Below are 12499 nucleotides of genomic sequence, written 5' to 3'. Positions count from 1 at the left end.
ACGTATGGGTGACGTCACCCAACGTTACATTACGGCCGTTAGATAACGGCACCGCTTTTCTAGGAAACCTAAGCTTTAGGTCGCTTGAGTAAGTAAATATTTAGATTTACCTGTTTGTAGGTAGAACATAACATTTTTATTTTTTATTACCCTCAAATGGGTCAAATTTGTCCCTTTTTCCGTGGAGAACTTTTTTAGTAGCAACACTTTTGTAATGTTAGAATTCCAAGGAATGAAAAATCAGAGTTATAAAAATTAAATTTTCTTCTAATCAACGATAGTGATACAAGTAGCATTTCATTTGGCCAAAATCTAAAGCCTATCCTTAAAGCGTTAACTAAAATAAATACATTAGGTATTATCTCGTTAAATATGAGGAATATTGTATTCGAAATGCCAGTGTAATTACATGACAAGTGATTGTTGTTGTGTTGTGGAAAATTGAAACCGCAGTTTTGTTTGGCGAATATTTCACAAAAAATTATTCTTGTTACGGCATCTTGTTATATTTTACGTAATTTGCGGTTAACCCGTTCGCTTTCATATCGTAATTTTGCGTACCTATATTTCCATCGGTAATTATATCCAGCAGAATATTGAGATTACATAATATCATTTCGTTAAAGTACAAAGAATAATAAGGCTGCATCTTAGGATTATATAAATATGAAAGCATAAGCAAAGCTTTGTAGAGCATACGTAATCTATGATATTGAATACCTGTTGCTCCTAACAAGGATATTGTTGCAACCCTCTTGTGAGCACCGAGCATGAAGAATATTACGTAACAATTCGTTTGTTCCGTATTCTATAACTAAGGTTCAGCCATGCGTTTTGTTACAAGAATATTACAAACTCGAATCATACTGAAGTCTGCAATAAAGAAGCAAACAAAATTTGTTTAAATTTGATCCTACCTATAATAAAGGCTGATTTTTGTAATTAGGCGAAACCTACCTATGATAAAGGCTGATTTTTGTAATTGGGCGAAACCTACCTATAATAAAGGCTGATTTTTGTAATTAGGCGAAACCTACCTATAATAAAGGCTGATTTTTGTAATTAGGCGAAACGTGTGGTGTTGTACCTGGCGCGGTCACGTCCCGAGCGCCTCTTGGATGAAATGATGACTGAACTGCAGACAGTCGAGACCCTCAACTGTCTGATAGAGAGAACAGAGACTCCCCCCTTCTACCGTCTCACCTCTATGAGAAAGGCCACTTCGGGACACAGCGATGGACCAGGTGCCGGATCACAGGTAATTTTTGTAAATCATTGGAAACTAGCAGGAAGCTTTAGATGAATGTACTAAAACTACAAATGTTGTGTAGGATGCCACCGGGCGTACTTGCGACTTGGCACCAGTCGAAAAAGGCACGATACACACCAAACGACACAGCGGAGAGGACCCTGCCAAGGCTGCGTGAGTACCCTTTAAATGCTCTAAGTCATCTTTCAAAATTTACTTTTATACACGTAATTCTATTGCATATTATACCTACGAAAGTTTTATAATTTTAATTATTATGCTTCGTGGTTTTTGTGATATTCATACACTTTGCCTTGAAGCCCTTTTTTAATCTGTCTGGATGAACACAGGGCTATGTTTTTTGTTTAACATCGGATTTAGGTGGCCAGTCTCTAGTTTCAGTAATCACGCATTCATTAGGATATTGATGTTGTGCTTTCAAGTTCGCCTACTTGGGCAGTAAATATTTTAAGTATTATTAGATAGATACTTGTTTTATTATACCATAAAATTTTCGAAAATGGTAAATCAAAATACGTTTATTCAGTTTAGATGCGTCTTAGCGGATGCTTATGAATGTTAAAAACGTTACAAATTTCGCGAAAGAGCTACGCCATCCGTTCGCAAAACTACCAGGCATTGTTCTAACCATTCAAATTCAAATTCAAAAATCATTTATTCACGTAGGTAACACAATGTACACTTGTGATTCGTCATTAAAGAAATAAATATTAATGCTTCTAATTTTACATTTACTGCCAGTTCTCAAATCAAGGGCGTAGAACGGAAGAGAAGAACTGGCAATAAACTCTCCGCCACTCTTTTTAATCGCCATGTTTTTTTTTTTTTTTTACACAACGTTTGTAAGGAGCTGCAACCATTACACCATGTTCCACATGACATTTTAAGTAATTCATAATAATAACATAAATAAAAACAAAGACTTGTCCCCTATCAGCAGGAGGCATGGTGAAATAGGAGCACGCACTTACATTCTCGTGGGAACAACACGCAAACACATAGTCGAAATAATTAACATCACCGCATACACGAATTCAAGTACGACCAGTCACCACAAGTAGCACCCGTTCACGAGTATGACGCATGGCCAGCCATCGGCCCCCTCGCCATATTTTAGGGAGAGAGACAACCCGACGCATGGACGCCGCCACAAGCAATGACATTTAAGCGAGCATGACGATCCTTGAAATGTGGACTTGGCTACATAAGAAAATAATAATAATACTGAAATAATTGGATACCACATGGATCACGGTTTGTTCCCACTTTACATTAAAACAGTCGTGGATGTTGACGATCGCCCCGGAGTCTGGAAATGCAGCCGAGAGATTCAGTCGTGTTACCTATAATACATACTGGAGCAACTCATATCCAAGCACTAGGATCGTTTAAATATTCATTTATATTATAATAAGCCTTAGCAAGCAGTTTTACTTTAATGTACGATTTAAATTTATTTATTGACAACGCTTGTATCTCACTAGGGATTTTGTTGAAAAAACGTATACAATTGCCTTGGAAAGAATTACTCGTTTTATGCAGCCTTCTGGTTGGTGCGCTAATTTTGTCTTTATTACGAGTACTATAATTATGGAAGCTACTATTCTTTTTAAAGATATCTATATTTTTCCGCACATACAAAATATTCTCATAAATGTATTGACTTGCCAGAGTCAAAATATGTAATTCCTTAAATTTGCTTCGGACCGACTCCCGTGGGGACAACCCACAGATCGCTCTTATAGCCCGCTTTTGCACCACAAATATCGATTTAATGTCAGCTGCATTACCCCACAAAATAACACCATATGACATAATACTATGAAAATAGCTGAAATAAACAAGCTTTGCTGTGTTCTCATCCGTAAGATCACGTATCTTTTTTACTGCGAACGCTGCGGAACTTAGCCTATTCGAAAGACCTTCTATGTGTCGGCCCCACTGGAGTTTACTATCTAAAGTAATTCCCAAGAACACCGCATTATCAACAAAGTCTATTTCCTCGTCTTTAATTATTATTTGAGAATGACTACTTTTTACATTTGTAGTTACAAATTTAACACATTTTGTCTTCTTTTCGTTTAACTTAAGATTATTTGTATTAAACCAGTGAACTACACTGGAGATGGCACTGTTTACGTTATCAAGTGATGGATTTTGTCGTTTCACTTTAAATAAAAGCGAAGTGTCATCAGCAAACAGTACTATCTCGTGAAGCTCCTTTACAAGAAATGGCAGGTCATTTATATAGACGAGGAATAAGAAGGGACCAAGTATGGAGCCTTGCGGTACTCCCATAGTAACAGAGGATCCCTGTGATATAGCTCCATTTACATTTACCTTTTGAATTCTATCGCTCAGGTATGATTCCACAAGATTTAGCGCTTTTTCGCCAATGCCATAGTGTTGAAGTTTCTTGATTAGGATTTCGTGATGGACACAGTCAAAAGCCTTTGATAAGTCGCAAAAAACTCCAATGGCATCATGAGAATTTTCCCAAGCATTTAAAATCTCGGAAATTAATTGAATGCCAGCATCTGCTGTGGAGCGACCTCTTGTAAAACCATACTGCTGGCTATGCATAATTTTATTATTATTAAAATGTATCAATAATTGTTCAAGAATGATTTTTTCAAAGATTTTACTCAAAGCCGGCAGCACAGATATGGGTCTAAAATTTGTGGGGTCCGAAGTGCTGCCCGTTTTGAATAACGGTGTGATTTTACTTATCTTCATCTGGTCTGGAAAGACTCCACAATCTATACATTCATTAAATATTATAGCCAACTCTGAACTGATAGTATTGATTACTGATTGTAAAATGAAAACAGATACACCCCAAAGATCTTTAGTTTTTTTTATTTTTAGCTGTTTAAATGTTTTTATAATGTCATTGCAGCTAATGCGGCTAAATACAAACTTATGATTGCATACAGGAACATTCTTTTTCAATAATAAAAGGGCGGCTGATGGTGAAGAATTCAAAACGCTGGTTGTATTTAAAGGAATGTTAGTAAAAAACTCTTCAAATGCAGAGGCTACTTCGAGGTCGGAACTAATTACTTTGCCGTTTATGTTCACTTTGAATTCAGTATCCTTTCTGGAGGTTCTTCCAGTCTCCTCGTTTATAATTTTCCAAGTAGCCTTTATCTTATCAGAGCTGTTGTTTATTCTAAGACTTAAGTGTTTCGCCTTAGCGATTCTACACTCTTGCCTAAAACTTTTTGAGAATATCCTAACATAAGTTTTAAATTCTTCACTGTCATTATACTGTTTTTCATCATACAACTCATACAATTTTAGCCTTTTTTTGTGTAGCTCCGGAGTTGCCCAGTCACAAAAGGTAGGTTTCTCCGAGACCAAAAAAGTCTTTGGAGTGAACACATTTTTGAATTCACCAATAAATGAATCAAAGAATGTGCTATATAAATTATTAGGGCATTACACATTACACATTAATGTTTTTTTTTTGTATTATTATTCTTTAATTGTATATTAATCAAATACAAATACAGTACTCCTCTAATTAAAGCTGTTTCTATAATACATGACAGGTAACTACGCATTAGAAAGAATTAGTACTATAGGAGGTTTGAATATTTGATTCGCTGGCTATTTTCATAGGCTATTTAAGCAACATTGGCCTGGTAGACATTGCGTATGATCGATGGATCTCTGGGTGCGCCCGCCCTAAGTGATTGCTGTACGTAATAACAACCCTTCAAAATACCGGAATTACATAACCTGAACCTCGAACTTTTCTTGCCCTAGGCCATCATTATATTTTGTTTGACGAAATGTTTCTTTCATTCGTGGGACAAGATTGAGCTTGATGTATTGCTGAGATGGTCGTATAATTTGTGAGCGAGTATTTAATTACTGCTAGTAGCGAGGCGTGGAATGCGAAGGCTTCCTTATGCGATCAGATAATACTAAAGATGTCTTCAGAAAGAGATACAGCGCAGTATAAGAACCTTTTTGAATAATAGATGGGATTAGGCACTCGTTTGCGCGATGTTACGTCTTCTGTGTGTTGCTCTACGGTGTAGAACCTTGGACGCTGACAGAGTTTATGACCAAAAAACTGGAAACGTTTGAGATCTGGTTATCGACGTATGTTTAAAATATCTTGAATAGACCGCATACGAAATACAACAGTCCTGGACAGAATGCAGGAGAACAAAGAAGTGCTTATGACGGTTAAGAATAGGAAACTTGAGTTTTTGAACACGTCTTACGCAACTCCAAAAAATACGAGCTCTTTCAACTAATCATACAAGGCAAAGTGGCAGGTAGAAGGAGACCGCAGACGCACGCCTTGGTTGAAAAACTTAAGACAATGGTTTGGTCAAAGGACCAAGTCATTGTTTAGAAGCGCGGCATCCAAAATTAAACTAGCCATGATGATCGTCAACCTTCGCAAGGAGATGGCACTATAAGAAGGATGAGAAGAGAAGGAGAAGGTTCGCCCGTTTCCTGCCACCTACTATCCACAATTTGTCGACACTATATGGCTTTACCGGTGAGATCCTGAGAGAATGTGAAAGCAACCGACGGCCGCTTTGATGCGGTGGTTTTGGGCCTACCCGAGGTGGTTTTAGTGGGTATATTCCACCCGGTTCTCTTAGTCAAATAAATTCCCCTGTCCCTTTAGGTGCGGGAGATCAGTAAACGTATTTCCACCGTGCTTAGAAAAAAGCTAACACTAGGGTTACAACAAAACAACTTTTATCATTCATAATATAAAATGTCACGGCGGTAGAATTGGGTTGACTATTAGTAGCTTATCGACTCTTGTAAAGTAATAACCAATTATGAACGTTTAAGTGATTCTTTAATAACATACTGTAAATACAGATCTTAATAACATCATTGATCATTCGAAACAATGTCTATAAAAGTGTCAATCACCAAGGATTTTTTTTATTCGTTTTTTCTAGAAAGCCACCCAGTCTATACTCAATGGTTTTTTTACGAACTGTAGCTGCGGCTTACTCGCCGTTAATACGTTAATTACATAGACATTTTATTTGTATTATAATATATTAATTTGTAGCTGCAACAAAAATTATGCCCATAACACGTCGAGTGTGTATTACTAGAAGATAACTTAAATATTTAACTGCAGAAGCGTCAAGTCGGAGACACCTGGTCGTAGTCAGGACAAACGTGCTTCTGCACCGCCTTGTATCACTCCACCGGCTGATGAAGATCCGTGTCCACCTTCTGAAGGAGATGCCACTCCGGTAAAGACATTTTGATGACCTGTTATATTTTTTATATCCTATCTTTGCTGACACAGTTTTAATCTATGCAAACTAGTAGTTTTTTTTTTAAGACAATTCTCACCAATTGACCTAGTCCCATGCTAAGCTGGTGAAGCTTGTGTTATGGGTACTAGGCAACGGATATACATACATATTATAGATAGCACCTAAGCACAACACCAAATGCTCATCACATCGATGTTCGTCTCAGCCGGGGATCGAACCCGGAACCCATGGATTCGCAGTCAGTCGCTAACCACTAGACCAATGAGTCGTTAATAGTATATGTCCATCCTCATACATAAAAAATAATGTAGAATCGATTGTAATTTAATTCACACAACACATATAAATTTTCAAATATAATTCGTAGACGGGCATTTGCCCCGAGGGTATATGCGCCAGTTTGCCATCGACCCCACAGGATGCGCGCATGGACGTATCGCAACCGCGTCCGTTACCGATGCCTGAATATGGAGGCTTCTTCGCTCTACTCACCGAGTATCTTCCAGATACTAATCAACCGGTGTCAGGCTTTCATAGGTAAGTTTTTTTCTTTTCTTTTTTTAAAGTGAAACTTCTTTATCGGGGTTGGAAAAAAATTTAGTGTAACATTTTTTCGTTACGCGTCACGTTTTTCGGTTACGCGCCATGTTCCTTTTTGAAGTCAAACTTCTTTATCGGCGTTGGAAAAAATTTACCGTCACATTATTTATTATTTATTATTCGACACTTAATATTTTAATGACAATTAAATTCATTAAATTCCTAACATATCTTCCTATTTCCGTCCCTCTAAGTATCGGAAATCTAAACTTTTAGATTTGTATAAATATGAACAACACTTCAAGATTAGTTTGCCACTGAAGTTTCACTTCTGACATGTGTACTTTGTACACACACACTTTTTTTTTATGGCTCTGGCACGATTTGTGCATTAGCCAGCGTCATGTATAGGATTTTTTTATAATTCGTGCTTGTCTTTAGAAATTCGACCGTGTCCTCCATGTACGGTTTAGGCACTCGCCCGGTACCGCACAACCCTCCCAAAGGCCGAGAACAAATTTTTAAATTAAATTAAAATTTTCCCTCAACCGGGAATCGAACCCAGTACCCCTCACCTAGCTGCCACTTAATAAGACCGCTAGGCTATGAGGCCCCTCATAGGTAAGTTATTGTAAAATGTAAAGGAATAAGGAATTAATATTGTATCTGAATTCTTGTTACTCATATGAAGCCGTTCAAGTGTTACGTAAGCAGATTTACTGCAATTTATAACCCCCTCCCCCTTCCTCTTGTCAGCAAAAGAGTTTCTCAAAAATAAGAGTACATACGAATTAATTTTTTGTAGGAATCCTCGAAAATGCATTTCGTTTTCAAGCATAGACAATGTGTGGGTAATATGTGTAAAGAAGTAAATAATTACTGTTGACTTCTATATTGCTTACGTAATACTTGAACGTAATACTTACATTATGAGCTATACCAATAACCGTGATTGTTAGGCAAAAACTGAATCAAAATGGACCCATAATATGATTGTTAGTGTTGCTAACAATAGTGATTGATTTGTGTGTAAAAATATTGTGATTACTATGATGATTCGCTCCTCTGCAACTGACAAGCGAGAATATATCTTTATTACTCGAACGTTTACTTTACACAATATTTTATGAAATATAATATTAAGAACCCTTGTAATGCTAGTTACATGTATGTATGTAATATATTTATTCACAAAAAAGTTACACCTTCATTCAAACCATGCCCCGCAAAACTGCTTACGCAATTTGACTTCTGGTAAGTCGCCTTATATAAACATAACTTCTAAATCACTTAATTAGGTCACACTAATACAATTAATTTACGTATGGCTACAACATATTTAACAAATGGTTTTTTTATAAACCTTTAAATTAATCAAGAGAAGGCTCACGTCTTGTCTTCGGGTAAACTATTAAGCAAGTATGGAACCCGTTACTTCAACGTTCTATCTCCATAATAATTATGCACCATGGGTATTTCAAATTTACCTTTGGACATTGACTTTGTGTCTGTCCACTGTGTGAATACTATAAGACAGACCAGATTTGCATTATCACAGGAGGTAGCTGTAAAAATTAATGCAATTATTCTAAGTATGACAATTTTTTTTGTTTTGAAATTTTTATTGACCTGCGAACATAATATGCCTATCGAAAAAAACACAAAAAGTAAAGCAATTATAAAATGACATTCCAGAAATTAAAATTGTCTGCTTTCGGAATATCAGCCTGGGTGTATGTCTCAATTATGTTTTTTATAAGCAATATAAACAACAGTCCAAGAGGCAGACACGAGAAAATATAGCACACTTTTTCTGTTGACACTTTTGAAGCGTTCTTAATGCTAAAATGGATGCAGACTATTTGCGGTTGTTCGCAGACTTTTTAAACGAACACTGCAGGTCTGCCAAGCTTGCATATTTTGTTAATTTAAAGTCCTAGATGAAGATTAGCGTATAAGAGCCTTTTTTCTTTTATCATTTTGACAATGTATCAAAAAATCCGTCTGAAAAGCAGACACTAGCAAATGGTATGGTAAGGGGGTGTCAAATGACAAAGCAGCGTTACCATGGTGGCAGACGGTGTCCTTAATATTCCGTATTGTATAATTATTTCGCTATTTAAATAGTCTGCCACACGAGTAAATCGTATAGATATTTTTTCTCGCCACCTCCCACGTGTAATTTCCATTTCATTGAATCTTGACAAGCGATTTACGAGTTCGAATCTTTTACATCACGCCTCTACAGAAGAGTCTTTTGAAACGACTATTAACGCCAATATTATTGATTTTCTCCGAATAATATAAAGTTATAACATTTTTTAAAAAATCGTAACTAAGACTTTTTATATTGATTAAATACAGTAATTTAATCAATATAAAAAGTCTTAAATAACACATTAAGGTTCCAGAATACTTAATTACAAAATTAAACCTACTGTCCGACGGCGCCGTGCAATGGGCATAATAATTAAATGCTCCTGAAAATAGAACCTTCGTTTTGTTACTGAGATTAAAGTTCTTTTAACGTTTATAGCAAATGTCCGCTGCACCTAATCAAAGCACGTCCCTGGTGATTTTAATTGAAAAGTGTCGAGCTTACTTCAGTAACAACTACTTTCTATGTAATTGAAAACCACAATATATTACGTATAATAAATTCAACAATTCAGTTGATAGAAATAGAAACGCAAAGTGGCAAATCAATAACTCGGTGTTAGGAACTTACAGCCAACTCTTGGAAATCCATTTAGAGAGTATAGAGCATATTCTAATTGGCGAAATACATATCAAGCTGTCTATTATATCAGTCGACGCATCACAACCCCCTTGATACAAACTCACAATTATCGTGATAGCTATCCACTTTGAAACTTCGATATTGATTGGCATAGCTCGAATGAATGGAACGTACAAAAGATTTCTTATGCATATCATTACGTTTTACAAGAGTTTAGGTAATCCTCTAATCCGCTAAATTTATCGTGTATCAGGGTATAATGTATAGGATTTTTGATAAAATGTTTTAATTAGTTTCAATTTTGATTTGAACACATTCTACAAATAAAAAAAAAGTAAAAAAAAACAAAAACTAAAAACTCCTTTATTTTATTCACACACAAATGTTTAGAAGATAATTTGATTTGCAGGTGCAACGTAGCCGTTATGTTGCTCTGTGATGTGGTACTGGACGGCGTCGAACTGGATTGGTCAATTCACGTACCTCTTATGCTGCATATCGTCTTCTTGGGCATGGATCATACCAGGTCTGTATTTTATTTATACATTGTGAATAGCAAATATTATGTTCTTTAAAATAGAAAGCGATTACGTTTTTTCCTAGGAAGTCCATCTTTTTACAAGGTTCGAGGTTCGTAGCTTTTGATCACTAATTAACTTTCGTACTAACTACTAACTGACGTGAGACTGATCTTAAATTAAATTATCATGATTCATGTGCACTTTTTACTTTTTATTTTTCATGTATACTTTCTTAGTTTAGTTTCTTAGTTGTTCCTGTTTAGTTTCTTTTTCATAATAACTATATGTGATATGTATTTTTGCACTTCTTGCCTACCTTATCTAGTTTAATACATTTTTTCTTTTCTCTTTTGATGCTTGGAAGAGATCGCTTGATAAGGCCGCCAGTTGCCTTCCATTTCATTTAATTATGGTAATTTTTTATATTGTAATGCAACGAAGTGATAATAAATAATAAATACATAAATAATCACTTCTGCTACACTGACTATATATATATATATTATGACTTTATTTAAGAAAACATTGATTAATTTTACACCATTTCGGCTTCTTTTGAATGTTGCGTACAACTAAACTCCAGCAGATGCGATCGGGACCCTTTGCTAAGAGTGAGCTGAGATTTTTCTCAGCTATAACCATGTTTTCTCGGACAATTAATTACTAGGTGTAGTGCAGATTCCGCCCCTTATCGAATCCGCAATGTGTGTATTAATCCAAAGGGCTATGCGCTGTTCAGAATTGTGTTAACGGTCCTGTAAGCTTTGTCTTGTAAAATCTTGATGGCGTCGATTATGTCAGGAAGGTACACATTGGTTGTTTGTTCTGTGTATTTAGGAAGTTGTGTATAGGAAAATTGGAAATATGTCGTACTCGGGTAAGAAATCGAGGTGCTGGTAGAATATTTGTCTGCGAATTAAAACATAGAGAGACAAAGAGTTAAAAGAGCGTCCCGTTTTACTCCCGTCGGTATTCTTACTACAGGTGTGTCGGAGCCTTTTGGGTTATGTTTCCGCAAAGGGTCCTCTATATAAAAGACGCACAAAAAAATATACCAATATCATATTTCAGCTTTAATTATATCAATGGAGAACTAATTTGTAATTAACTGATATTTTATACACCAAGTCATACCTACTGTGCCTAACTTGAGAAATAATAAAAATAAATAAAAAGCCTTTATTTTTGTTAACAAGTTTTACACAGAGTAGTTTCGTGTGCCTAAAATTAATTTACTTATGACAAAAAAACACATTTTGACTATTAACTAGAGTTTAACTAATATACTAACAATTTTAATATCTTATCTCTTCTGACAAAGGCCTCCTCTAAAGCTCTCCAGTCTTTTCTCATTTTTGCAGTGCGAGTCCATGTTGAACCCGCTATTTTCTTAACGTCATCCTCCCATCTTTTAGCCTGTCTTCCTCTTTGTCTCTTTCCGTCTAAAGGGTACCATTCTGTGATAATAATTCCATACTTGAGAAATAACCATTTTTAAATAAACGTGAACTCTACATTACAGAGAATATCCGAAGAGAATAAGAAGCCTTCTTACGTCGCTTCTAATTAAATGTTCCACTTAAATGGACATGTGATATTCCTTTCTGAGTTTTAAAATAAGTGTAGACTATTTCTGTGTCCAATGTGATTTTCTAAAGTTTCTCGAAAGCACTTCGCGAGAATAGATTATTTATAACGGCGATTCGAAATAAGCTTAAATTCATGTCTGACAGCTAATTTGTAGACGTAGCAGCCTATTTCGTTATTTATGCTTCTAAAGATAGTGCATTTGATGGATACGGCTAAGTATGGCTATGTGAACTATTGTTTATCAGTTATTTCTATGAAATGTATTTAAACCAATTATAGAACGGAAAGTATACAATAATGCAATCGATGTTCATGCCTTATAATTGCCATATTGATATAAGCTATAGTCATCGAATAATGGTCCTTGCCTATTTTTGTGTATATGTTCTTTGTATATGCTAGGGCTGTTTTAGGACCGTGCCTCATCGAGCCGTACAGAAATTTGCATTCCACGCTCTAATGGACACGCTCCAAAGACAATAGACCCCACGAATGAGCGAACCCAATCCATTACATCATCCCTAATACACTACCTTATCGGGAACTATTCATAAACAGCTGTTTA

General features: G+C 35.9%; 1 protein-coding gene across 6 annotated transcripts in view; it reads left to right on the top strand.

Moving 5' to 3' along the window:
* LOC125062682 (protein furry) overlaps positions 1 to 12499 on the top strand; it is a 101494-nt gene that overhangs the window by 69345 nt on the left and 19650 nt on the right. For all 6 annotated transcript variants that reach the window (XM_047668755.1, XM_047668757.1, XM_047668753.1 and 3 more), the window contains 5 exons: positions 1067 to 1258; positions 1332 to 1423; positions 6399 to 6516; positions 6911 to 7080; positions 10233 to 10349. In XM_047668755.1, the coding sequence (XP_047524711.1) occupies positions 1067 to 1258; positions 1332 to 1423; positions 6399 to 6516; positions 6911 to 7080; positions 10233 to 10349 (689 nt within the window). The remainder of the gene's footprint in view (positions 1 to 1066; positions 1259 to 1331; positions 1424 to 6398; positions 6517 to 6910; positions 7081 to 10232; positions 10350 to 12499) is intronic.

Source organism: Pieris napi, chromosome Z, assembly GCF_905475465.1.
Source record: "Pieris napi chromosome Z, ilPieNapi1.2, whole genome shotgun sequence".
NCBI classification, from domain to species: Eukaryota; Metazoa; Arthropoda; class Insecta; order Lepidoptera; family Pieridae; genus Pieris; species Pieris napi.
Note: the sequence above shows the minus strand (reverse complement) of the source record. Positions and strands in the feature narration are given on the sequence as shown.